Below are 27,642 nucleotides of genomic sequence, written 5' to 3' on the forward strand. Positions count from 1 at the left end.
CCTCTGTATTCCCATATGTGACTTGTGTATCTGCAATTTATTTTGTATAGCGCTGTTGGAACACTGCAGTTTCCCTGACAACATCAAAAACGCATTCATCAATCTATCCATCCATTAATTTGTCCATGTATCAATTACTGTACATTTTGTACACACCATCTTAATATTGTATTTTTATGAACTGTGAACTTTTGGTTAAAATTCCATGTATACAGAACTGAAGTTAAAATAAAATGAAATCTTGTTCACATCATGTCAAAACTTGTATGACTGTGTCTCAGATTTTGTGTCTGTATATAAAATGGAACCAACATGTGTGGTTTAAATTGCAGTGTGTAATGTAAAGTGTAATGAAGTTGACACTTTGGTAAACACTGAACCTCAAAGCAGAACATCATGCTCAGAATTAAAAGCTGTGATCTTCCAGGTTTTCATATTCTCACAGGGTTTGTGCATTAGACAGACATCACTTGGGTCAGGCTTCATAACACATTCTTGCTTAATCATGCTGGACCAGACTTAACATTGTGCAAACGGGAATTATGCAACTATATGATTAACATTATAAACTTTGACAGAATGCTTCTGCAGTTGTTCCTACTGATCAGAGTTGTGTTTCTGTAATCCTGTATCTTCTTAAAACTACCCTTTTCATCTTTGTGTTGATTAGTATTAACAAGCCTGATGAAAACTCTTTGGAAAGAGTGCCAAAAGTTATTTCCATCCACAGAGATCCTCCTGATTACAGATGTGTATGTTATTACATATATACAATCTTCATTGAAGAAATTGAACTGTGCAAAAAACATTTAATGTTGGAAAAATATGTTTTGTACTGTGCCACTTTCAGTAAAAATAAATAAATAAATAAATAAAAATTTAAATGGCCCATTTCCCCACTAACTCACAGTTCAAATGAGAGTGATGCAGACTGTAAGCTACAGAAATCAGGCTAAATACTGAATCTCAAGTTATTTATTAATCCATTCCTTCCTTCATCATGTAAATGTTTAGAAAACTGTCCTGAAGCCTGATGTATTGCTCACTTTATGGCTTCACATAAAGACTAGTTTTTATTAAGCATCTTTATTGGCAACAGATGGAACAGCAATTTCAACATCAACATTATCATGTCACGCCAACATTTCAGTTATGAGCCAGACTACATTACCTACAATGCACAACCCATCACCAGATCAATCAGAAACAGAATTGCATGCACAACCAGGAAGTAAACAATCAACACATGTCCATTCAACATCAACCAAATAATTGTGATTTTCATCTTGCCCTTTGGATTCGCTTTCCTTTTTCTATTTATTTAATAAATGCATACTGTGATGATAAAAGACTTTGTTGGGAATATTGATGTATCAGGTTACAATGAGATACATCATGCCATCACCAACCATGGACACCTTGACGCTGAGCAACAACTAGCTGCCATTCCAACATGTTCAGTGAGCTCACTAATCAGTTGCAGTGTCACCCAATGCCATTGTGTCAGTACTCACCTCACCTCATCTGACCCCTTTCTTATCACACAACCAGCTAAGAATGATAGTGACCTGTCAAACTGTTAACGATTTATATAGCAATTTATACATTGCATCATTGAATATATCAGCTGGACATTCACAAAAATAAAGGAACCTGCTCAGAGGAAGAGCTCTGGACTGGGCTTCTTCAGGTGGATTCAAATGAGGCGAGGAGATGCAATCTTATGACCTATTTTTAACCCTGTTCCACAATGTTTTCTATCATCCGGTTGATGGAATCAAGACTGGTGAACACTTATTAACAATATAAAAAATAGAATGGACAGCAGCTGAGTATGCACTAGAGTTCTGGACTAATGTAGCAGGTAGCAGTTTGACTGAACCCACCCTCACTTCCATGTTTTGCCAAGGGATGCATGAGAATGTAATCACTGACTTGGCATGTAGCGATAGCAATATATCTCTCAACTCATTCATCAACCACACCATTTGCCTAGACACACTCCTTGCAGAGAGGAGGTGCACCATCTTCCCATGAACTTTACAGAGAGAATAATCAACTTAGTGCCTGAACTCATGCAGATTGATCATAACAGGCTCAGAAAGCCAATAAAAAATCCTGTACTTCTACTTAGGTGAGAGGACTCATCTCGTAAAGAACTGTTCTGTACATCAGTATCACAGGAAAGTGTGTGGTTCATCAATCAAGAACTAATGTTGTAAATGCATCCAATTTCTTAATTTCAAAATCATTCTTCTTACCTGTAGTGATACATCATTCAGACATATTTTTCATTCTTTCAGCACTCATTGCCACCAGAGCCGCAGGGAACCTCCTCAATTTTAGAACATTGTAAAACCTGCAAGTGCCCAGCCAACCACTTCAAGAACCCATCAAGCCATAGACGGCAAGCCTATAGGCGAGGGAATAATCACCCACCAAACTGTTCCTGTCTGGCTCCAAACCAGCGCCTTGCACAATGTAACAACCATGTTGTTATTGGCTGAATCCCACAAATTTCATGGACTGCCAGGGTCAAAGAGAACATAACTCTCACACATCCTTGTTAGACAAAGATACTAACACAGTCCTCTGACTTTTACGAAACTTAAAATGATCATAAAATGTTATGTTCGTAGAAAGGAGGTGCATTTATGCATTGATTAACATAGTAGCATTATCATTATCCATATCCTTTGGTCCCTGCAGCTTGTGAATAAGTAAAGGATCCAATCAGATTTACTAATTTGGATCTTCTCAGGTTTAGACAAGGGGACAAGTGGAAAATGGCTTTCAGCTCTGGCCACTTTGAGTACTTGGTCATGCCGCGTGGATTTGTTAATGCACCATCTTTCAGGCTTTAATCAGCAATTTTGCACATTTGCACATTTTACTGCCAGTTCATAAGAAATTCTGTCTCTATTGCTGCACAACTGACCCCTCTTCTTCAATGTGGCTCCAAGAGGCTTCTTTCAAAGAATTCAAGCAAGCATTCACCATAGCTCCCATCCTCAAACACTCTAACCCTTAATTTCCTTTAATAGTGGAGGTCAACACCTCAGAGGAGGGAATAACATTAATGTACCTTGTTGCAGTCTTCTCCCCCACTGACAAGAATTAGTCATAGGTCATTGAATGCTCATAGTATTGAAGCTAAAGCTGCAGGAGTGATGTACAATCAGACACAATGCTCCCTGAATGAAACCTTGCAAACTATTGAAACACCACTTGAATGCCCAACAGACAAGATAAATGTAACAGATCTAAACCAATTACTAGTGGGTATCCATGTGTAGTGAGGTGTGTGCCATGATTAAAGCGTCACCCTTATTAACTACGTGGCCAACGAGCTACCTCCCTACCACAGTATATAAGTTGTTTATGCCTCACGGAATGCATCATGGTCGAAAACCCGCCCCTTCCTTTCGTTGCTACGGACTACAGAGGTATGTGTTTTTAGCTTTGTCGCTTTGTCCAGTTATCATGTGATTTACTTGCTTAGTGTGACGTTCTGCTACTGAGACTGTGCATGGGTGATGTGCTGCTCACTCTCAGTGCAGTGTGCCATCAGGGCTCCCATCTGTGTAGCTACAAACAAGCCACTTGCTGCACATGCTAATTTACATTCAGCATTTTGTAAACTTTTGTAAAAGTTTTGTAAACTTTTTTTTTTTTAACTTTAGTCCTAAACAAGTTATCATTCCTAAGCTAATGGTCAGGTTGAAAGAGCTAATCAAAAAATTACTAATTTCTAAAGACATTTTGGGCTAAATACCCTGATGAATGGATTCAGTTTTTTTCCAATGCGCTGACTACACCAAGAATTCACTGCACCACTCATACATTCAGCTGCTTTTCATCTTGCCTTTCTGATTCTTTTCCCTGCTTCTTTTTCTTCAATAAATCATACCGCAATTGTATCCATCTGTTTTATGTGATGACAGTCAATCACAAATTTAAATGTATGATGTCATCACAATAGATCACCTAATACCAGCTAGCATATTAGGAGATTTGGCAAGTACTCTCTAACTACAGCTTAACAGACTGGCAAATAAGAAGCCCTAGACAGGGCATAAAAGTACATGTGGCATTTGAGTAGCTGGCTAGCTTAGCTAATATTGCTGAATTATTCTGTTGTGTAATTAAAACCATTCTGTTCTAAGCAGTACGTGGCACAGAAGTAGTAAAAAAAAAAAGTAAGTTTGCAATCCGGTAATAAAAAACTTAAGCTGCTCTTTTGTTGACTCTGTTGACCCTAGTGATTGGCACTGAGTCAGTCAGAGTAATCAACTCAGTTCACCAATAACGGCTACCACTTTTGATTTCCAACCAGCTTACTTTTTTCAAAATCACTCAAGGGTGTTTCTCATTGACTATCGATAGTTTAAATGCAATGAATGTAAATAGACATACATTTATTTAAATATGTATTTACCTAGAGCAAGGCACTGCATTTATATTTATTCATCTTAAATAACTGCTTTATTCTGGTCTGGGTGTGAGGTTGGAATTCACCTTGAATGGGATGCCAGTCCATCTCAGGGCACCATGCATGCACACACTAACAAACATTTATACCTAGGGGCAACTTAGCTAATCCACCTACTAGCATGTTTTGGGAGGTGGGAGAAAACCAGGGAACCTGGAGGAAACTCTGCACAGAGAGTAACCCAAGCTGAATAAAACTGGGTAACATGGAGCTGTGAGGCAGTAATGTTTCCTGCTACTGCACAACCAAGATGCCTGTCTATATATGCATTGGCAAAAACATGTCTCACCTTTACTCATCCTGACAGATTTGGCTTTGTTGTGCAACAACTCAGATGTCAGTGTTTCAATGGATGGATTTCATTCTTGGTGAATGTAACTGCATGTGTAGGCCTACGGCATACTGAAGAAATTTAATTAAAAGCATCACAGGATCTATTTGTCTCATATTTCCAAAACAGAGGGAACAAATTAGGCATTTTCAGACATGTGAGTTGGCCTCCAATTCTCAGCTAAAGAGGTGTCTCAAAGAATCAGCTAATTTGCAAAGGACACAGCACTACCAGGGTCATTGGTCACTCTGTAAAATTAGGATACCAGACCCAATGGTAGTGCTTAATACATACTCCACGCTCCTGCTCAATCTAAATAAACTTAACAGTAGCATAGCAAAGATGCTATGTGTTTCTGGAGAGAGGTCGCACATGTTTGAGCTGAGATCATTTGACATTTGGTTTTGCATGCAAACACAAACACAGAAGCCCATTTCACAACTTCAATATGACACACAAACACAATTATACTGATAATTATACTGATGAGACACTTTTGCTATTAACTATGTAGCTCCTACTATAGAGTGATAAGTGCAGTTTTATGTTTAGGGAGAAGTACATATGCATTACAGAGAGCATTTAAGCATTTATTTGTGTATATTTGTAACTGTAATGACCATGTGTTGAAAGTGCTATGTGAGGCTAATATCAAACCTCACTAGTAACATAAGATAGATAAAAAGTTCTTATTTGCTTGATGAGAGGATATTATTTTCTGTGTGTGTGTGTGTGTGTGTTTGTGTGCATCCTAGCCCTACCTGATATTGGAGGGCAGAGTGTGCAATCTTTTATTCCCCATGCTAAACCATCTCCCTTGCAGCACGTTTCCTGACTGCGGAGCCCAGGCAGCGGTGAACTGCACTGTGGAAGACAAATAGAAGAATCATTATGGATAATCAGAATTGTGCTTTATTAGCCAACTACACTAGATTATACAAGTAATTTGACGTGGTTGACAAGCTATTGTTATGCTTATAGATATTACACATTACAGGAGTGCTCATGTTGACCACAGAGCACAGTTTGCAGTCTGCTTAGCTTTGATTACTATAATTGAATATAAAAAATATATACGCCCATATCTCAGAAGCAGGCATTAGATGTTGGTACAAGAGCAATTTCTATAAGTAAATATGGCAGCGGGGAGTGGTCGAGCATGTGACAGCTGTGTGGGGATAGCCAGAGGAGGAATGGGCTCTGTGACTCCTCCTCTTGCCACCAGAACAGAGCATCAATCTGGTGGTATGGGAGCAGATCATTGCTTGGCGCCTGACAGGAACAGGGACATCCCTGGACGAAGCCGTGCAGCTGGCGAAGGTTCACTGGTCGGCAATCACTGGTCCAGGCATCTATCATTTTCCTTGATCTCTCCCTTTCTCTCTCTCTCCTACTCCTCCCATGGTCCCAGTTCTCCAGAACCAAGGTGTGGGGGCCCCAAAACCGGCCCCCCAGAACCTGGTTTTCTCACCGTTGTTCCTTCCCTGCTCATTCAAATCTGATGTCTCACTCTCTCCCTCTCTCTCTACAGAGGTATAACTTTACACATTCACAAGGATGAGGAAGCAAGGCATTTTGAAAAGCGGGAATATTGGTTTGGATCCCTGACACACCACAGACCTCCCCCGACTAAGCGGGAACATACCACGTAACAGTGAGTATACAAGGGAGTACACAGGAGGACTTGAGGTGTAACCAGACCTTCATCCATCAAAGCCTGATTCAATGCAAAGCATTGAGGAATGCACAATTGGTGAAAGTGAGGTGTGCACACAGGGATGTTCACGAATATCCACTGGTGCCAATCAGTATTAAATTCTGGGGGCAAAAGCATAAAGTGGAGGCAGCGGTTAATCTCACCTCACCCATCCACTAATTCTTGTTACAAATTGACTAAGATTTCAGGTATTAGTGTAGGAAATGTTTGTGGATAAGTCCTGCAGTGGCGAGGCACCTCCATCTTAGGGGAGTCCCATAGTGCCCTGGTCACTATGACTGACCAGGGCACTATGCTCATGTCACAGACACTTTGGAAACTTTATGTAATATTGGGGATTAAATAAATTTGCACCAGTGTTTACCATCCGCAGATGGATGGGCTGGTCAAATGGTTTAATCAAAAACTTAGCCCCTGTTATTTACAGTATGAGAGGTCCAGCAAGCCTGCACGTTGTTTTCCCAATTCAAATTACTGTATGGGCGTAAGCCTCGTGGCATCTTTAGACAAGATTGAGAGGAGGAACCTTCTAACAGCAAAAATGATATTCAGAACAAACTTGACCTGAGAGCAAAACTCCACATATTGGGGCAATTAACACAGGAGAATTTGCTATAGGACTGTATAACAAGAGTACTCAGCTATGGGAATTTGCACCAGGAGATAAAATACTCATTTTACTACCCACGTCAAGCTCTAAATTACTCGCAAAGTGGCAAAGACTCTCTGAGGTCACGCGGTGAGTCAGAGAAGTTGACTATGAGGTCAGGCAAATGGATTAAGGTGATGCACTTCAAATATACCACCTCAAGCTTCTGAAACTGGCAACAGTGGTTCCCAAGAAGGAGGAGCTAGGACAAGAGGTAAGTCTAAAAAGTGCAGCCCAATTCACCCCAGTCTCCTGTGGAGACCACCTCCCACTGTCCCAGAGACCACAGGTTGACAGGTTACAGGAGGAACTGTGTTTTTGCCTCTACTAGGTCACATGGACCTCATACAACACCACGCTGAGGCTCCTCCAAGTGTGGTTGTAAGCAGCTGCCCAAAACATGTACATGCAAAAAATGTGGTTCGGGAGGAACTCTAAACTGTACTTGACATGGGGTAATCTAGGAGTCCCACAGTGATTGGAACAGCCTGGTTGTCTTGGTGCCCAAGACTGATGAGTCGGTCAGTTTTTGTGTGGACTTTAGAAAAGTCAATGCTGTGTCTAAATTTGACATATATCCGATGCCTCACATTGATGAACTGTTTAATCAGTTAGGTGTGTCTTGCTTTTGTTCAACACTGGACTAAACCAAGGGGTATTGGCAGATTCCCATGATCTCAGGAAACATTGTTTGGCTTACACCAATCTGTCACACTTCTTTTTTGGTTGTATTGGGCCCCAGCGACGTTTCAACATTTCATGGACAGAATCCTTTCCCCACACAATGTGTATGCTGCTGCTTATTTAGATAATATAACCATTTATAGTGATGATTGGCATTTACATCTGGGGGCTGTCCTGAGATCCTTGAAATCAGCGGGAATCACAGCAAACCCATAGAAGTGTGCAATTGGGCAGGTAGAAGTATGGTTTCTGGGCTTCCACTTGGGCCATAGACAGGTGCGTCCCCAAATTGAATAAAACCGCAGTGATTGCGGCCTGCCTTAGACCCAAGACCAAAAAGGGGGTGAGTAGTTCCTGAGGCTGGCTGGCTACTATCGAAGGTTTGTATAAAATTTTTTGGGCATCACCAGCCCACTGACTGACCTCACTAAAAATGGGGTGCCAGATCTGGTCCAGTGAACAGAGCCATGCAAGCAGGCTTTCTGCCAGGTAAAAGCAATGTGGGCCAATTTTGTGTGTGCATCCTGGTGCCATCTCTTCCCCAGGAAAGCAATACACATGCACCCAGCTGCCCACATGATGTAAAAGAAAACATCAGACCAGACCAGGCCACCTTCTTCCATTGCTCCATGGTCCAGTTCTGATGCTCACGTGCCCATTGTAGGTGCTTTTGGCGATGGACAATGTGTTTGGCATCTGTTCGATGTATGTTTCTCACCTGTCCGTTGCGAACTTCTCTGAAGCAATATTTAAACCCAGAAGCCTCTGTGTAGATAGAGTCTCCCCTGAATGTTTGAGCCTGAACAAGAGCAGGTGTAGTATCTGCTATGTCTGCCAGAAAAGTGCTGCTATGACCACTGTTGCCACGGGAACCTGAGAGCCCTGATGATCGCACCGCTGTGTGCGAGCCTGAACTTGAAGTGACCTTCACCACCTGATGGATCTTCACCGTTGCTTCAGGAGGATGATGAACTCGAACTGTCACCATAGGAGACCCTGAACACACACACACACACACACACACACACGCACACACACACACACACTTACTTAACATGCACACCTTCATCATAAAAATATAACTTTATTACATTAATAAATAGATTATTTTACCCATTTTTAATTTTCACCCCATTTCTTACTCTATAATTCAGTATACTTGGCAAGCCTATTCTAAGCCATCTTATTGTTTGTTTGTTTTTTTCATTTTCATTATTCCTTATCGTTGTTTTCTGTAGCATGAAGAGCATTTTGAAAAGCTGAATTAACTAGCAAAACAACACAACCCTATTCGCTATTAGCAGAGACTGCATGAGCAGAAGCTAATGACCAAATGGAAATGTGGCTAGTGCCATCACACGCACTTGAGAAAAGAAAGAAAGAAAAAAAAAACAAGCGATGTGGATCTGGGAGTGCTTGGGCAAAGAAATTTGAGCATATTGTTTTATTTCCTACTTGAACACACTACTTGCAAGTCAGTCCTAATAATCACTGCTAGCTGTTTGCAAGGCTGGTTTGCAAGTAGTAAAAGAGAAAATCAGGCTGGACACTTCGAAGTTCAAAGGTCATATTTGTTTATATCCATTTCATGAGGAGTGAAGAAGTCAGTGAATATTTGCTTTCAGACATAAGAAAACAAACTAAGAACATCAGCCTGGATAAAATAGAATATTAGTTACATCTTACATCACTGTTAGTTAACTAGATTTTATTAACTAGCTGATTATTCCCAGAGAAGGCTAGTTCAGATTTCTTTTGAGACATGCTAACACTGTTCTGTAGAAACCTACAATATATTTATTGCAAGCTGCAAATATTCTCAGTAATAACTTTTTCTTTCTATTTTTTTTAACTTTCAAGACTTAAGAATTCAGTCTCATCCCTACTATTCATGCATTGACTTAAAAATATGCTTGTTTAAATAAACTAACAAAATGATGTTTCAATTTACAACACCAAATGGACGATGACATCAACTGTGCTCTCCAGGGTGTATCCATGAGCCAAATATGTGAAAAATAATGCAGTTGTGCAAGACTTCAGTGTAAACAACACCAAGTCATGGACAGAGAAGGAAAGCCCTGAGCATGGGAAGGGTTTTGGGAGTTCCAATTCCATCAATATGGTTCATATTGAGAGATGTATTACTGTAAAATGTAATGAGATGAACTGGGGCAACAGAACATTGCACTGTTAAGTAGTGAACACTATGAGAAGGTTAAGATTAAGATGTAATATAATCATTCCCTGTTCTCTTTGTCCATGTGGAGTTTGTTATGAGTGAGTGAGGGGATCTGTTTATAGCCCAGTTATGAAATATTTTTATTTAAAGGCTTGTCAGTGCATACACCATGAACCAGTCAACTTCAAAAATCTGAATGCACACCAAAAAGTACTGCTATGATTTCCAAAGTTAGAGAAATTTCATATGCCAAGTTCTCAAAACATAATCTACCATTCTTCACTAATATACACTCAGAAACGAATGTTATTTTGGGCTGAAAACAGTAGGGATAGTGATAGACGAATGTACTTGAGCAAAATATTAAAAATATCAACATGTTTAAAACTGTCTTAGAAGGCTCCTGAGTTGTGCAACAGAAAAACATTCACCCTATCGTCATGATATTGCCTTTTTCAGTCAAACAAGGCACAGAAGCTTTTAAATACTGTGGTCAAGGCCATCACTGTAGAAATTGGTGTGCACATATATACAAGGTTTTACAGTACCCACCAGGTGCTTCGGGTATAAATGTTGCTGTTCTGTTTTGTAGTAAACAATAGAAAAGTTTTCATACAAACTTTCTAATTAACTACTGTATTTAACATAATCCACGTGTAACGTATCAATGTAAGGATCAATATCAGGATGAATGTAAATTATGAAAGTAATCCAGTGCCATCAATGATGTTTGTGCACACAGCTGCATATGGAAAATTATATAAACAATTTAAAATTCAATTTAATTCAGTTTAATTCATATTCTTTCTTATAGAGTATGTTTGATTTAGTTTACACCTACGTGTTAATTAATACATTAACCAACAAACATGTACTTAAGGTGGTCGTTATTCACGCATGAAGTCATAAGACTCATGTCGTAGTTAAAGTTAGCGCTTCATTAGTTTGTGATTAGTTCATGCTTTAACTCATCATTACTTCATATTTAAGTAAGTATTAATTCAGGTAATTCATGGACCTCGAAATTTGAAGGATCTGGAGAGATTCTGTGTGGAGGAATGGTCTCAGATCCCTTGCCATGTATTCTCCAACCTCACCAGACATTATAGGAGAAGACTCAGAGCTGTTATCTTTACAAAGAGAGGTAGCACAAAGTATTTACTAAAAGGGCGCCAATAATTGTTGCACACCTATATTTAACAAAGCTATATTTTCATTTTATAAACCTGTGTTATGTTTGCAATTGTTTGATATCCATGACAGCAGAATATTTTTGTGAAGTTTTTTAACAAAAGATCAAAATGTTAAACAATATAGACGATTTTCACAGCCTTCTTTGCTCATATTTACCAAGGGTGCCAATATTAGTGGAGATCACTGTAGTATTTTCTATTATAGGATTACAAGTAACCAAGAATAAGAAAAACTATATATATATATATTTTTTAGGTATTCTTGTTAGTCTTGTCCTTGTAGCAGATAATTTTGATTGATTTAAGCACTTATTTCTAGAAAGAAGGTTTTTTATTAAAATTCTTAAGAAATTTTAAACTTCAAATTAGTAAAATAAAACATCTAGAAATTGGTTTATAATATTTTATTGGATTTATTGTATTGTCTTATAATAGGAAATACTATATCTATATACAAACAAAATACAGTTTCTACTATTTGTGAAAGGACTATATTGAAAATTTACCCTTTTCACCCTCCCCGGCTGTTGTGTTAAATACAAGACCTAGCTAGTAGTTGATACTTGGCAAATGACCAATTTGGGAGAAAATGGGGTTAAAAACTGTTTGTAAAGAGTGTATGTGTGTCTCTGTGTATTTCTGAGGAAGACTTTGGATTAGTGTTTGATAACTGACTTGTGCATTTATAGATTGAGAAACAGCTAGTTCCTCATAGTTTCCAATCAATCTAGATGCTATTAGTTCATCTTACCATTGGTGTGGTTCTGCTGTCGACTCTGTAAAGGAAGGACATACTCCGAACGCATCAGCGCCTGATTGGCTGGTAAATTACCAGTTGAGGACAGCTTCTCAATCTCGTTGGTAGAGGCGGAAGATGAAGATGCTGGAATATGGCAGAACTTTCCAGTAAAGTTGGAAGGACAGAGACATCGATCTTTCTGAATGCACACACCTCCATTTTTACACAACATGGGGCACAAAACTAAAGAGAAAGACAGGAGAGAGAAAGTTAAATACATATAATTGAATCAAAGTCAATACAGAGGTGTCACATATTGTACATTGATAAGCACTTAGTGGACATTTTATTAGGTACACCTACATGAGTTACTATCTAAAGAAAGCAGAACAAGTCTGGACCATAATACACTGTAATCTGTAGATTCTTATGACTTCAGTAAGTGTGTGAGCTGTTCAGGGTCAAAATGTATTTAATATGTTATTTAATTCACTCTATTAACTGGCTACTCAAATAAATCTTTAACTATCATTAATACATTTTATATGTATAGAACTTTTAACAAATAACATTGTCACAAAGCAGCAATATAGAAATCCAGACATAGATTTTGATCCCTAATAAGCAAGCCAGAGAGGACAGTATCCAGGAAAACTCCCAGAGACACCATAAGGAAGGAACCAGACTTGAAAAAGAATACATCCTCTTCTTGGTGACAATGGATAGTGCAATTAGAAAGCATTACTCTTCCATAGTTATACTATATATATATATATTATAAAATCAAACAGTACTAAGTGTGTTGAAAGGATGTTCATTATGAGCATCATTGTCTTTATGATTACAGCAGCAATTCCTCATTGCAATATCTTCATTATCCATGGGTCTCATTTATCAAAGTATGCATACTGTTAAACAAGTTCTCAATTGTATGTAAAGAACGTTGATAAATCCCACAAATCCTAAATTGCTCTGTTCATACAGAACCACACTCATTCACATAAAGCCCACAAATCACCATATATGGCAAACAACTTTTTTAAAAAACCCAGTTGATTGCTCATGGCACTGCTTGCTTCAGATGACATGGAGCAAGTCAAAAGGTCTAAGAAGATGAACTTTACCAACATTGAAGTAGAGATACTGTGGCCTACAGTAGAGTAAAACCAAAATGGTTTATGGTATTAACAGCATCAAATTTTATGTGTAGAATCATGAATATGCACAATTTACACACAAAACTATGTATACACCTGATTGTTAAATGACTCCCCAGATCATTAGTTACAAATCTATGGTTATCATTTAATGTTGTCTTACATGAAAATGGAAATCTACAAACCAACACTGTGATGTACTGAGAACTGCCATGTTAGTTTTCACAATTATAAGAATTTATCAGGAATGTACATTGTCAAATAAAATTATTAAAACAAAAGGTTGGGTTGGGTTTGAAGAAAAAGTGGAGATCCACCTAGACCCAAGTTTAACTTGGGGTCAGTTCATGTGTATATAAAAGCATCTGAGGTGAACTCCCAACATGTTCATTCAAAAGGATTTTATTTGTCTCTCAGCTATTCTGCATTCACTCTTCCATATGTACATCCTCAAACACACACACACACACACACACACACATTTGGAGGGCCAGGCATGATGTCCTCAGAGACAGACCTGTCATAAAAATGATTGATAATTGTAGACCTTGGAAAATGTTCAAGCTTTCACCTAGGCCATGCTTATGCGTGTGTGTGTGTGTGTGTGTGTGTGTGTGTGTGTGTATGTGTGTGTGTGTGTGTGTCTGTGTTTCTCGAACACACATTTAATGTCAGCACAAGCCTAGTAGAGAAAATAAAAAAGAGAAAATAAAAAAGAGCCCAAGATTGATCACACACAAACACAGCCTCACACCTTATCTTATGACATCACTATGATCTCACACAGTTTAAGTAACAAGACCTGATTGTTTGCTGAGTCAGATCAGTCCTCCAAATTTGTTGTATAAATCATTGATTAATTGCATTGTTTGTTATTACTTTATATACTGTGCAGTTTATCCACTCTAAATCACATTGTCTCAGATTTGGATAAAATGGATTGGATCACTTGGGATTAAGTAAAATTCTTTCACAAACCAACTTACTTACAATTATAACATATTGTCTTCTCTGTTGTCCTTATTTTTAAGGAATCCAATATTTAACACTGAGGCAGTCCATCGTTTAGCAATGTAAGAAAAAAAATCGATCTGAAGTCCACTAAGGTTTTTAAAATATTGTGACACCAAAAATTTTACTCATATACACCAACACTTTCTATCAACCGCCAACACTCATCACCAAAAATCAACATTTACCACAGAATAACAACATCCTGCCTTGAACATAGGTAACTGTTGAAGCATTAATATGTTGCAAATTCTGTCAGGATGAAAGATGACAGAATAGAAAGCGAACTAGTTTAGAATAAGCTCAGAGTGAATGCTGCATTCAGAACATTCAGTAGAGCAGCTTGAAATATTTTGTAATAAGCAGCAAGTTTAGGTAATATTCTGACAGCATGTGTTCTTATTTAAGACTTTTTTTTTCTTTCTTATAGGCATGGAGCTGCAATTTAGTCTAGCTAGTGTGGGTGAAAATGTGCTGTGCTGGAACCAGTTCAGTTCCACGTATGAGACTTGCATTATTCAATTATTTCATTCTCTTTAATTTTGCTCTTCTTATTTTCATTTTCATTTTCAATATGTGGCAATGAGAGAAAGCCAAACATCTTAAATTGGTGAAATGCAAAATTGTTGATAATGTGATTAGCATTTTCGGCTACAAGACAATGGTACATGGAGAAAAAAGTCTACATACTATTTTTCAAAGAAAGCAATTACATACAGTGGTCTGAGACAGCATTGAAAATCTGTGATTATTTATTTATTTATTTTCGTTAACAGAAATTTGGAAATAAACAGAAGGTCTTAGAATTGTAAAATGTTTAAAGCAAAGAAAGTAAATGTTCAATATCTTGAATATTAATATTCAAGATTCTGCATTATTTCTTGGTCTTTATTTAAATGTAAGCAAATGTTTAATATTGAGCATGTTAACTGCTTTGTACAAACTGTGAGATTGTCCTCATGCTTAATCTCTTCTATTGAAGCATGTGCTCAGATGACACTTGGATTTGATCTACAATGGATCATAAGGTTTTGCCCAAACTTGTGGAGTCTCTGTCAGCTGGAGTGCACACTGTCATTAATGCAAGAAGGGATAAACCAAATACTAAGAAACTCTTAAATATATGTAGATATTTCAAAGATTCTACTTTGAGTGATCAAGTTGTTGTAAATAATATAATTCATAGTGAAAGTTGTTGTATTAAATTAGAAAATAATGTTCCATGTCTGTTTTTTTTTAGTGCACTAGTGGTTTCTTTCTTTCTATTTCAGGATTTTCTAAATTGTTGTATTGGCTATGGCCAGTGCTAATGCAATGGCTCAGATAGATTTTCCATCTTTTCTCATCTTCAAAATGGCTTGCTTTTCTCCATTAGTCAGCTCTCTGGTTTTCATGTTGGTTTATCCTTTTTAACAACAAATGCAGTTTTCACTGGCAAAACCTAGAGCTCAAACCAATAGTAGACCTTCGGAGCTAATAATTGTTTAAACAATCAATTTAACAGTGCATACCTGGGCAGCAAGCAACACCTATCAGTCACATGTTTCAGTATTTTTGATCAGTTGAAAAAATGGGTGGGTTCAAACAAAAGGTGGCATGTTTTATCACTTCTAGATGTAAATATTCAGAAATGAAAAAGCTGAAATTCTGATCTATCGTCTCATATTCAATTTTTCATCTTAAACCCAAATGTCTTCAATTAAAATAATAATAATAAAAAAACAGTATTGGCTTTGCTGATTTTTGTAGTAGACAATGAACTGCTTGACATGCAAGTTCCCTAGTCTTTTGTGTTTTGGATGTCCTTTTCTAATGGTTAACTAGTGCTGCATGCCTTACATTTGCATACTAGAACATGATATGCTCTTATACAGTATTTAATGACACAATAATGGCATTGCCTGTCAAGTATGCTATACTAGGTATTTCCAGTGAGATATTCACCTTCTCCTGTTTCTTAAAAGAATATGACAAAACTGCTGTCCTTTCTGCTAACTGAAATGATCATCTCTGTGAGACTTGAAATTTACTCAAAACCACACTGTGACTGATGAGTTGATCGAGTTCCTGATTGATTGTCAGAGCAAATTAAAGAGGAAAAAGTGAAAATGTTTTATATTCACTGGATTCAACAATCCAATACAATAGTAGAAAGAAAAAAAACATTATTACAGCATAACTCTTTGTGATGTTAATGTACCTATAGGCATCACACACACATTTCAATGCATAAAATTACTCAGTTGTAACATTTTGGGGGTCTGAAATGAACAAGCTTCATGTTGTACATATGTGTATGTGAACAAGTGAGGTGTGTAGGTTTTATCTCTTCTCGGCCTACTTGCAGCATGTGGTTTTAATTTAGTGCAAAACACCCCCTCCCATCGGTTTTCCTTCTTCAATTCGAGCATTAATGCAGAGTGCACAGTGTGTGTGTGTGTGTGTGTGTGTGTGTGTGTGTGTGTGTGTGTGTGTGTGTGTGTGTGTGTGTGTGTGTGTGAGAGAAAGAGAGACAGAAAGCATATGTGGATGTCCCCAAAACACACTTCCATCCTTTCACATTTCTGTGTCCTTTTACTCATCTCAAATGTGTGCACCCCCCCCCCTCTCTGGGTGTGTAAGACAATGGTATGATTTATCTTTTTAGGATGCATAAACATTGCTGGGAGGAAATGATGTCAGCAAGAACATATGGACATCTTCTTTCTGATTTGTTAGTGAAATGTTGACACAATGACACTGTGTGTGTGTTCATAAAGGTCAATTCTTCATTGCTGCTGCATAAACGGTGACTTAATAGTGCAGTGTGCAACATTTAAAAGTATCCTGCAATTGATTTGTTGAGCTTATTCACTTTAGAATTCAGTTTATATTTTTCTGGCTCAAAAATTAGTTCAGCTGGAACACAGATGCTTTTTCCCCTCAAAGGCATACGTACACTGTATGGCCAAAAGTATTTCAGACACCTAACCATCACAATCATATGTGCTTGTTGAACAACCCGTCCCCCCCACCCCAGAAGAGTGGAGGCTGCTATAACAGCCTCCACTCTTCTGGAAAGGCTTCACACTAGATTTTGTAACATGGCTCTTGGGATTTGTGTTCATTCAGCCAAAAGACCATTTGTGAAGTCAGATATTGATGTTGGGCAAGAAGGCCTGTTCCAGTTCATCCCAAAAGGTGTTCTGTGGGGTTGAGGTCAGTGCTCTATGCACGCCACTTAAGTACTTCCACTTGAGTTCTTCCACTCCTTACTTAATGTCTTACTGGACCTCGCTTTGTGCACAGGGGCATTGTCATGCAAGAACAGGTTTGGGCCTCTTAGTTCTAATGAAGCGAAATCTTAAAGCTACAGCATACAAAGACATTCTGGACAATTCGATCTTTGTGGCAACAGTTCGGGTGAAAAAGCTCCACATACAGTACGGGTGTAATGGTCAAGTGTCCAAATACTTTTGGAGAGAGGCAGTGTGGAGGTTTGTCAGTTCATTTCTATTGTAATTTGCCTTACAGGCAACAGAGGGCTCAAAGTTACAAACTGGTCATTTAAAAACATCAAAAATCTTTTTTATATTAATATTTTAATATTAAACAATATTTTTTTTAAAAGCTTACCTTTTTATGCTGTTGTAATAAAAGAACATGATTTAAAGTATCGCTCCTTGATCCATGTCTGAGTGCACTATTGAGAACTATTTTTGTTTGATCAGTTATCCAAGAAAAATATTAGACTGCATTATTCTCCCCTTTCTGTAAGCCCAGTTGGCTGAGGAACTGCAATATATTCGGCATATGGGAGTATACTGAGTGTATCTGTATTCTGTGTGTGTGTGTGTGTGTGTGAGAGAGAGAGAGAGAGAGAGAGAGAGAGAGAGAGAGAGAGACATCCCATCCTGGGTGCATCTACACCTTGTGCCCTATGTTCCCAGGATAGACTACGGATCCACCACAACCCTGATAAAGAGCTTACTGAAGATGAATGAATGAATGATACAGATTAGCTGAGTGAATGAGAAGGTATATAAATATAGATATTTATAAATATTTAATAAAACCACATATTGACTTTAGCATCTGTCTGTCTCTCTGTCTGCTTCTACATAACCACATGCAGCTTGCTGATGTAAGTTCAATAATATATTGTACATCCAAAACACCACTGTAAATGTATGGATGAATTAATGTAATAATAATAAGAGTGATATCACATAATAATCGTAATAATAATCCCAAGAAAATGGGATTTAAAAAAGGAAGGGTTTTTTTTTATTATTTAAACAACCCTGTAGGGATGGTGTCCACTTGTATTCACCCTTAAATTCAGCTTCATGTGCACACACACTGTGTGTGTGTGTGTGAGTTAAGCTGTCTTGACTGTGGAACAGCTGGAACCAGACAGCTGTATGTTTATGTATATGTGTGTTTGTTTGGTTTAGTTAACTAATCATTCCCAAATACCTCATAAAGATATAACACATGCACACAGATGTGTGTGTGTGTGTGTGTGTGTGTGTGTGTGTGTGTGTGTGTCAAGAGTCTTAAGCAGAAAACACCTGGAACCAGACTGCTGTGCTGTTAGGGCTGGTTCTGAGTTTTGGTCAGTTATTTTATTCATTCATACAAAAGCATGTGCAAGAGTCTCATACTGTGTGTGTGTATGCGTGTGTGTGTGGGTGTGCGTGTGTACTTACACACTCTGAAGCCGGACGTGTGTGTGGCATCCTCATTGCTGTACAGTGTGGTAATGTTGCCTCGCTCGCAGTAGTTGTTGCAGTGTCCGTTGGAGCAGCGCAGCCTGCAGATGGTTGGCGTGAACAGAACTTTAATCCGCTCGGCCGCTGGAGACACATGCAGCAGTGCCGAAACACAACACAGCAGCACAATCAGTGTCCGAAACATTGTCACACACACCCACAAACACTCACACTCAAACACACTGAGAAAAGAACAGCTGAGGAGCCTGAGTGAAGTCCATGCGTCCTCTCAGCTTCACTTTGCTTTTCTGCTTTTCGTCTTACAGTTGCAAAACGGCAACAAAAAAAACCCCCACACGCTAGTTAAAACACTCTCAGGCAGTGTTACCAAAACATACACACACACACACACACACACACACACACACACACACACACTGGTGTGCATACGTTTAGAAGTAACAAGAAAAAAAGTTCAAACTGCCTGTTTAGAAAGTTTAATCATTCCAGTAATTGGAAAAAGATATGCAGTGCAAATCCAGTGTGTAGTGAAGATGAGATCCATCACGCACTGGAGTGAAGCTCGGAAACACACTTCTGTGCATAAGCAGAACTTTCCGCGTCATATGAGTGGAGAGTGGGCGGCAATAGAGGGAGGAAAATGAGAGAGGGAGTCAAGGAAATAGAGAGGAAGGGGTGAGAGAGAGTGTGTGTGAGAGAGAGAGGTGCTGCTGGCATTGTATATGTGTGTGTGTGTGTGTGTGTGTGTGTGTGTGTGTGTGGAAGGAGGTAAGGCTGTACTTTTGTTCCACTCTACACTTTCACTTGCTGTTCTTGCCTGGCTATAAGTGAGCACTGTAATGAGGAGCCCAAACTGGCTTAATGTAATGGAGCTCCGCCCCTCAAATGATCATGTCAAATAGCCACACCCACTTGTTATCATGGCACAAAGTCTAGTATAATATCATATATCATATACAGTATAGATTTGCCAATTAGCAGCATATCAAGGAGTTTAACGTAGAGTACACAGCCTCATATCACTGTCTGTCCACTAATAATGTTCTTTGATGTACACTAAAGAGCACTTCTGTAAGTCACTTTGCAAAGTGCTGTAAATGTAAATATAAAATGTAATGATTATAAAGTATCATGCTGTGGAGTCATTTTTAGATAATGTGATTTTTGCCATGTCAGTATTATTTCATGGAAAATTGCACATTTCTGATTACGGCTCCACCCACTTATTACAGTACCATCAAGTCTGTCTCATAATCATACCTTTGGTCATTAAAACACATGATACATTTCAACCATGTCAAACGAATCTTCATAAGAGCAGGAAGTGACATCACTGTTCCTAGAACATTATTTAATAAGCTTGATTTAATGACAGGATGTCCAAATTAAAATTAATATCATGTTGTTCTGTTGATGGATTTTCACCCAGGCCAAACAAACATGTTTTCAGAAATGAAAGTGTGTCAATTTCCAAAAGACAAAGTACAGCAAAACACTTTCTGCATTCAAGAGAGATGGCTGGATATCCACTAACTCCAGGGTCTGAAGCAAACGTTTTTATCTAAACTTATATCAAACATTGCCTTATTAAAAGTTTGTTTAATAATATTGTTGTATGATGGGAGTCATCAACATACTGCATCAGGGTCTAATATTTAATCAGAGGTCAATATGAGCTGCCTGTCGTATCTTAAATAGGTGGATACTCAGCTGAGTGATGCATTCATTTGCCAAACAAGAATGCTACCACCTAGCTAGCTACAGGCCCACATATGGGTGTGAACATCAGATGTCCATATAATTTTGGCAATTTAGTGTAGTTATCTTCTCATTATCCTTATCGTGTGCCTCTTAGTATACTATCACCCTTTGAGGTTAAAATAATGGATAATTCTATAATCTGGTCATTTTGCCTAATGATTCTTGGATTTTTCAATCGAATATAATGTAAATTACAACCTACAAAAGAAATCCACATGTGCATTTCTGTTCCAGACTTCTCAAGCTTTTTGCTTATCTCTTACACCTGTGATCCTGCATACTGAGAGTCCCAGCACTGCCAAATCTGATGGAGTAATAAATCTGGGGTGCGACTACAGGGAGGATACAGCTCTGTCTGCATTTATGTGGATGATCTATGGACCATTTTATCCCAAACTGGACCCTGTTGTGCAGCAGTAATTTTATATTCCAAGGGACACATAAGGACATAGGGCTGGGGCCAGAAGTCTGAGTACACTACCAAAAACAGTTCTTTATTTTATTACTTATCAATTTTGCCAAAAAATATTCAATTATTTTTCACTAATAAAACACCAGGCTATTCACAACACGCTATACATTAATAGCCATGCTAATGCTAATGTATAAAACAGAGGTAATGCTAATGTATAAAACAGAGGAGCGTTCTGATCGAGTTAATATTAGCTGTTGGTGGTTATAATATTACAACAACACTGCAAGTTAGGAGCATCCATTTGTTATAGTTTTAGTGAAATGCTCGATAATGCTAGTCTTTAATGAAAAATATTTGTGCAGGTTTGATGGAAAATGGAATTTAAAGGAGAATGTTTTTGTTGGATAACACTCAAGATTACTGGTTTGTAATATTATGTTGGAGTATGTTGGCATTTATTCAAGAGGATTGATGTGTTTGCTGGAGAATGTTGATGTCTGATGGGAAGTAATCGTATTTTATGGAGAATGATGGTACCTGATTGTAAGTAGTGTGGTATTTTATATAGAATGTTGGTGTTTATTGTTGAGTATTGGTGTGGTTGATGGATAATATCAGTGCCTGATGGGAAATAACGATGTTTGGTGGAGAATTTTGGTGCCTGATGGGAAAGTATTGGTGTGTTTGATGGATAATGTGGGTGCATGGTGGAAAATAATGGTGTTTGTTTGAGAATGGTGGTAGGCCTACCTGATGGGAAGTAATGATGTTTGATGGAGAATGTTTGTACATGACAGGAGAGTGTTTGTGTGTGTGTGTGTGTGTGTGTGTGTGTGTGTGTGTGTGTGTGTGTGATGGATCATTCCAGTGCCTGATGTGAAATAATGGTGTTTAATGGAGAATTTTGGTACCTGATTATTGGTGCGTTTGATGGATAATGTTGGTGCCTGATGTGACATAACGGCATTTGATGAGAATGTTGGTAGGACTACCTGATAGGAAGTAATGGTGCATGATGGAGAATGTTGGTACCTGAGTGGGAACAATGGTGTTTGATGGAGAATGTTGGTACCTTATGGGAGATAATTGGTGTGTTTGATGGATAATGTTGGTACCTGATGAGAAGTATTGATATTTGATGGAGAATGTTGATGCATGATGGGAAGTAATGGTGTTTGACAGAGACTATTGGTACACAGTAAAACATGATAGCTTATGTGAACTTATTTCTTCTCTTTAACTCCAATTGTCTTGACAAGTTTTGGATATTGAGCTCAAGTTTACAAGTTTTCAAAAGTTAAACTTAAAGTAATTTATTGTCTTGACTTGGAAAACTTGTAAAACATAACTTTTTGAGTTGAAACAAAGGTTATCTTCAAGTTGAGTTTATTCACATTTTTAAGGCAGCAAGTGAACTTTTGTTTCTAAGCTTAACCACCCAAAATGTTTTACTGGTTACCTAATTGTAAGTAGTGGTGTTTGATGGAGAATGTTGAAGGTTGTTGGGTAATAATAATAAAACAGAATTTTTTTTTCTTCTGTTTTAGGCCCACTGCTTTTTACTTTATATATGCTACCTCTAGGTCAAATTATTCGTAAACATGGAATTAGCTTCCACTGTTATGCTGATGATACACAGTTGTATGTTTCAGCGAAGCCAGAGGACAGTCAGCAGTTTAGTAAAGTTGAGGATTGTGTAAAGGACATTAGACGTTGGATGCTAACTAACTATCTTTTACTTAATTCTGATAAGACAGAAGTACTTGTATTAGGACCACGTGTAGCTAGAAGTAATCTTTCTGATCACATAGTTACTCTGGATGGACTTTCTGTTTAATCATGTGCAGCAGTAAAAGACCTTGGAGTGATTATTGACTCCAGTCTATCATTTTATGCTCATGTAGATAATATTACTAGGATAGCCTTCTTTCATCTCAGAAATATTTCTAAGATAAAAAATATATTGTCACTACATGATGCAGAAATACTAGTTCATGCATTCGTCACCTCTAGACTAGATTACTGTAATGCCTTACTGTCTGGATGTTCCAGTAGGAGCATAAACAAACTCCAGTTAGTCCAGAATGCAGCTGCTAGAGTCCTAACTAGAACCAGAAGATATGACCACATCACCCTGATCTTATCAACACTGCATTGGCTCCCAGTGAATTCTCGCATTGATTATAAAATACTATTATTAACCTATAAAGCACTAAATGGTCTCGCGCCACAGTATCTAAGCGACCTTTTGGTTTTCTATGATCCGCCATGTGTACTTAGATCAAAAGATGCAGGCTATTTGATGGTACCTCGAATAGCGAAGGCTACAGCAGGGGGAAGAGCTTTCGCTTATAGAGCCCCACAGTTATGGAACAGTCTTCCAATTAGTGTTCGGGACTCAGACACAGTCTCAGTGTTTAAGTCTAGGCTTAAAATGTATTTGTTTACAGAAGCCTACCCTGACTAGACCTTCTGTTATGCTAAGCACAGTCCTAATAATCTTTTCTTTCCCTCTCTCCTTCTGTCGAGCCACAAACGATTTTTGGAAATACTAGAGAGCCTGATCCTCTTTGCTCTCCAGACCTGCCTGATCCGTTTCGGATGTCCTACCGCTGGATGGAGCTCTCATCTACTCCAATTCCAGATTGCTGAGAATACGGCTGCTTCTAAGGCCAAACAGACTTCATATAAATCCATAATGAACTTTTTCACACTATCTGTTGTTACCCAGATGAGGATGGGTTCCCTTCTGAGTCTGGTTCCTCTCAAGGTTTCTTCTTCTTAACATCTTAGGGAGTTTTTCCTTGCCACCGTCGCCACTCAGTGGCTTGCTCAGTTGGGATAAATTCGCACCTTTAATATCTATATACTGTGTTGATATTTCTGTAAAGTTGCTTTGAGACAATGTCTATTGTAAAAAGGTGCTATAAAAATAAAATTGAATTGAATTGAATTGAATAATGGTATTTAAAAATTTTTTTTTTTGGATTAAAATAGTGTTTTAGATAATAAAAAAGTTGTTTTGTGGAATATATTGGTGCTTAATGGACCATACTGGTAGGGAGTGTATTGGAGAATGTTGATGTGTGGAGTTAAGTGTATATTAGATTATGTGTGATAGGCAATGTTGGGGTTTGTTGGAGAATAACGGTGTTTGATAAAGGATGGCGGTGAGTTTGATTTAAAAAAAATGAGTGAAAATGTGTTTGATGGAGAATGCTGGTGTTTTAGGGATAATGGGGGCAATGGTGCCTTTGATGGAGAATGGTGCTTGTTGCAATATTAGTATTTGAAAATATTTATGTCCTTAATAGGAAATGTGGATTTAAGGTGGTGTGTGAAGTGTAGAGGTTTTGGGTGGAATGTCCAAAAATCCAACGTTTATTGGATAATACTGGATTGGAATATAGTTGGAGGAGGGGGCAGGCGGGCTAAATCTCTGAATGTTGATTTAGTGATGTCACAAGTCTGAGTTTATTTTTTTAATTACTAATGCAAGGCTCTATTTACACAAGCGCTCATACACAGAAACAAGGGGCCTAAATCCCATTACGAGTACGGGGGAATAAAGAAAAAAATTAACCTGGCATGTCTGTTTTATATGGCCATTTTCCTTTGAGTGATTTTTAGTAACTATGCCCCCTTAATATTTTATTTCTATACCAGTTCCCTCTTACACGATTTCATCCTCATGACAGTATTTAATATTCACTTAGTAGACACTTCATTAGTTGCATCAAATTTGTAGCCACATTTATTGGTTTATGTGAAATAGTATATCTTTATATAAAAAAAACAACTCATAGCACACACACACATACACACAAAAAATATCCCTCAAAATCCAGCTTTTTAAATTTTTGGATAAAATAAAAAACTCACAAAAGACAACAAGCAAAATAACTCTCACTACTTAAGTCTCATATATCGAAAATGCACAAGATACCCTTCACATCTCTGGTTAAATCCAACCAGGGTAGAGTATAAAGGCCACCACCATGCAAAGTTTAGTAACAAGATCAGAGTTCAAAGACACAGTTTGAAGATAATCTTAGCCAGAATCAACACTGTGTCACGCAAACATCCTCATTTGGCAAAGTAGAGATGACACAAAAAGGCCAGACTGAGCATTCTTTACCCATGGAATCTGCAATGACATTCCTCTCTTTGCACTAGAAGTATCTCGGTATCAGCCTATTTGTCACTAAATATTTGTGCAGGGTTCTTTTGTGTATGCAGATCAGAGAAGAATAAGTAAAGGCTTTTCTAATCTTCAGGAATGTTCTCAGACTGAAATCCCATCTCACCATTACAAAGCCTTACCTAATGTGGAAAGAAGTACTCAATGTTTTATAGCCTACAGTAAAAGATTGGGATAAAATATGATTATTGTCTAATTTTTACCCTAGTACTCTCTCTCGTACTCTCTCTCTCTCTCTCTCTCTCTCTCTCTCTCTCTCTCTCTCTCTCTCTCTCTCTCTCTCTCTCTCTCTCTATCTATTCCAATTCTTAAAGTTATACTTAGCAATTTCTGAGAAGATAATAATCCACAGACATCCCTCAAGTCACTCTGGCTGCTGGTTGACGTTTGGCAGCATGTTCAGAGTGTAAAAATGATGGTTTTCTGTAGCTTTTGGCAGTGTTTATGCTCACTAGCAGGCACCATTGAAGAACAGTCAGAGTCATTTACTATAACCCTACTCAACTACAACACCAAAATCTCTCCAAAGCTCTGCACATCACCCGATTTAAACCCTCTCTTTCTTAATGTGGAACAATTCGAAAAATGCATTGTCCAACACAAGCTTTATGTGCTGGGCTCTGTTTTTCTAATGAACATAAAAACCATATTCTATTACAGCGATGATAGTAAGGCTCATTTAAGCTGAGTATAACAAGATGAAATAAAAGAGTTCATTAAAAAGTAACTGGTATTTGGAAATGTGAAGAAGAATGGTGATGTTAGTGATGTATTATTCACTCCATTTCCCCTTTCCTATTGGAAACACACGCCAGATATCAGGATGAGCCATGAGCATGGGCCTCCATTTTAATCAGGATTGTTTATCTTGACCAGCGCTAAAACAATGAAAAAAAGTTTCTTTTGGAATTTTTTAATTAGATGTTGCAGTTGTATTGCAGTAAAATTCAAACTGCCTAAAAAGGTGGGTCATAACATTGTTAAGCAGGAAAAACTCCAAAAATGGCTGAAGACAGAATATCCAGACTGAGTACAAACACATGACTTTTGGTACTCACTGATATCAAGACTGGATGCCTCTCAGCTGTGTTTTTTGTAGGAGAAAGAAAAAGTAACAGCGGCCTTCTATTTTGGCAACTCTATCATTCAATTTAAACTGAATAAAGACTTATTGCTTTCACTTGATTCTTTGTATTGTGCCATTTTAATCATGCTTGACCTCACCTCTGCGTTTGATACAACTGATTACATCATCCTTTATATCTACTTAATCTTGTGGCGGGAATCCAGTTGCATCCAGTCGGGGAGTCAATATTTCACCAGTCATAACATCTCTGCACTGGCTTTCAGTCAAGTATATAATCAATTTTAAAATTTTACTGTTTGTTTTTATGGCACTACATGAGATGGCTCTACAATACATCAGCGATATAATTAGTCCTTATATTACTGGCAAGGCACTTTAATCTACTGAAAAATTACTGTTAACCAGCCCACGTTTATAATTAAAACACAAGGGTGACCATGCATTCTCAGTAGCTGCCTCTAGACTGTGGAATACGCTACCTTTTAGATTAAGATCTGCTTCAAATATTTTGAATTTAAATCTTCCCTTAAGACCCATCTTTTTTCCTTGGCATATGACAGAATCTAAACCTTGTTTTTTTAAATCATGTGTCTACTATATATATTTTATTATTTTTAGTCTTGTGCTGTAATGTTGATGTGTCTTAATTGAATACACCTTTTCAAGAGCCCCCTCTCAGCCAAACTGAGCAAACACTCCCATTTACAACCCCAATTCCAAAAAAGTTGGGACAGTATGGAAAACGCAAAAAAAACAAACAAAAGGAGTCATTTGAAAATTAATTTCACCCTGTACTGTATTAAAAACACATTATTAACACATTATATTGTGGTTTACTTTGTCAATGTAATTTATTTCTGAAAATCTGATGACTACAAAACTCTCCAAAAAAGTTGGGACAGTCGACTGTTTAACACTGTGTAAAGTCACCTTTTCTTTTAATAAACCATATTAAGTGTTTGGATGCTGAGTGAAGACACCAGTTGATTAAGTTTAGCAAGTGGATTTTTCCTCCATTCGTCCATTATGCATTTCATCAGCTGTGCAACTGCACAGGGCAACTGTGCAACTTCATTGCCTTATTTTTGCTTTATAATGTACCACACATTCTCAATTGGAGACAGGTTAAGACTGCAGGCAGGCCCGCACTTTTTACGCAACCATGCACTTGTAATCTGGGCAGAATGTGGTTTGCCGTTGTCCTGCTCTGGATGGCAGCATATATTGCTCCAAAATGTGTACATATCTTTCTGCATTAATGGTGCCCTTACAGATGTGTAAGTTACCCATGCCATGGGCACTGACACA

The 27,642-nt window shown here is 38.0% G+C and overlaps 1 protein-coding gene across 4 annotated transcripts in view; it reads right to left on the reverse strand.

The window, feature by feature from the left end:
- LOC108264294 (latent-transforming growth factor beta-binding protein 4) overlaps window positions 1–19,464 on the reverse strand; it is an 83,244-nt gene extending 63,780 nt beyond the window's left edge. For 2 of the 4 annotated variants that reach the window (XM_017465687.3, XM_047155038.2), the window contains exons 1-4: window positions 18,847–19,464; window positions 12,000–12,230; window positions 8,592–8,869; window positions 5,585–5,687 (exon numbers count right to left, since the gene is read on the reverse strand). In XM_017465687.3, coding sequence (XP_017321176.1) covers window positions 5,585–5,687; window positions 8,592–8,869; window positions 12,000–12,230; window positions 18,847–19,054 — 820 coding nt within the window. In that variant the 5' untranslated portion in view covers window positions 19,055–19,464. The remainder of the gene's footprint in view (window positions 1–5,584; window positions 5,688–8,591; window positions 8,870–11,999; window positions 12,231–18,846) is intronic. The other 2 variants (XM_017465686.3, XM_017465685.3) reach the window with 1 other exon arrangement.
- Window positions 19,465–27,642: the final 8,178 nt, after the last annotated feature.

This window comes from Ictalurus punctatus, chromosome 4 (assembly GCF_001660625.3).
Source record: "Ictalurus punctatus breed USDA103 chromosome 4, Coco_2.0, whole genome shotgun sequence".
In the NCBI taxonomy this organism is placed as follows: domain Eukaryota; kingdom Metazoa; phylum Chordata; class Actinopteri; order Siluriformes; family Ictaluridae; genus Ictalurus; species Ictalurus punctatus.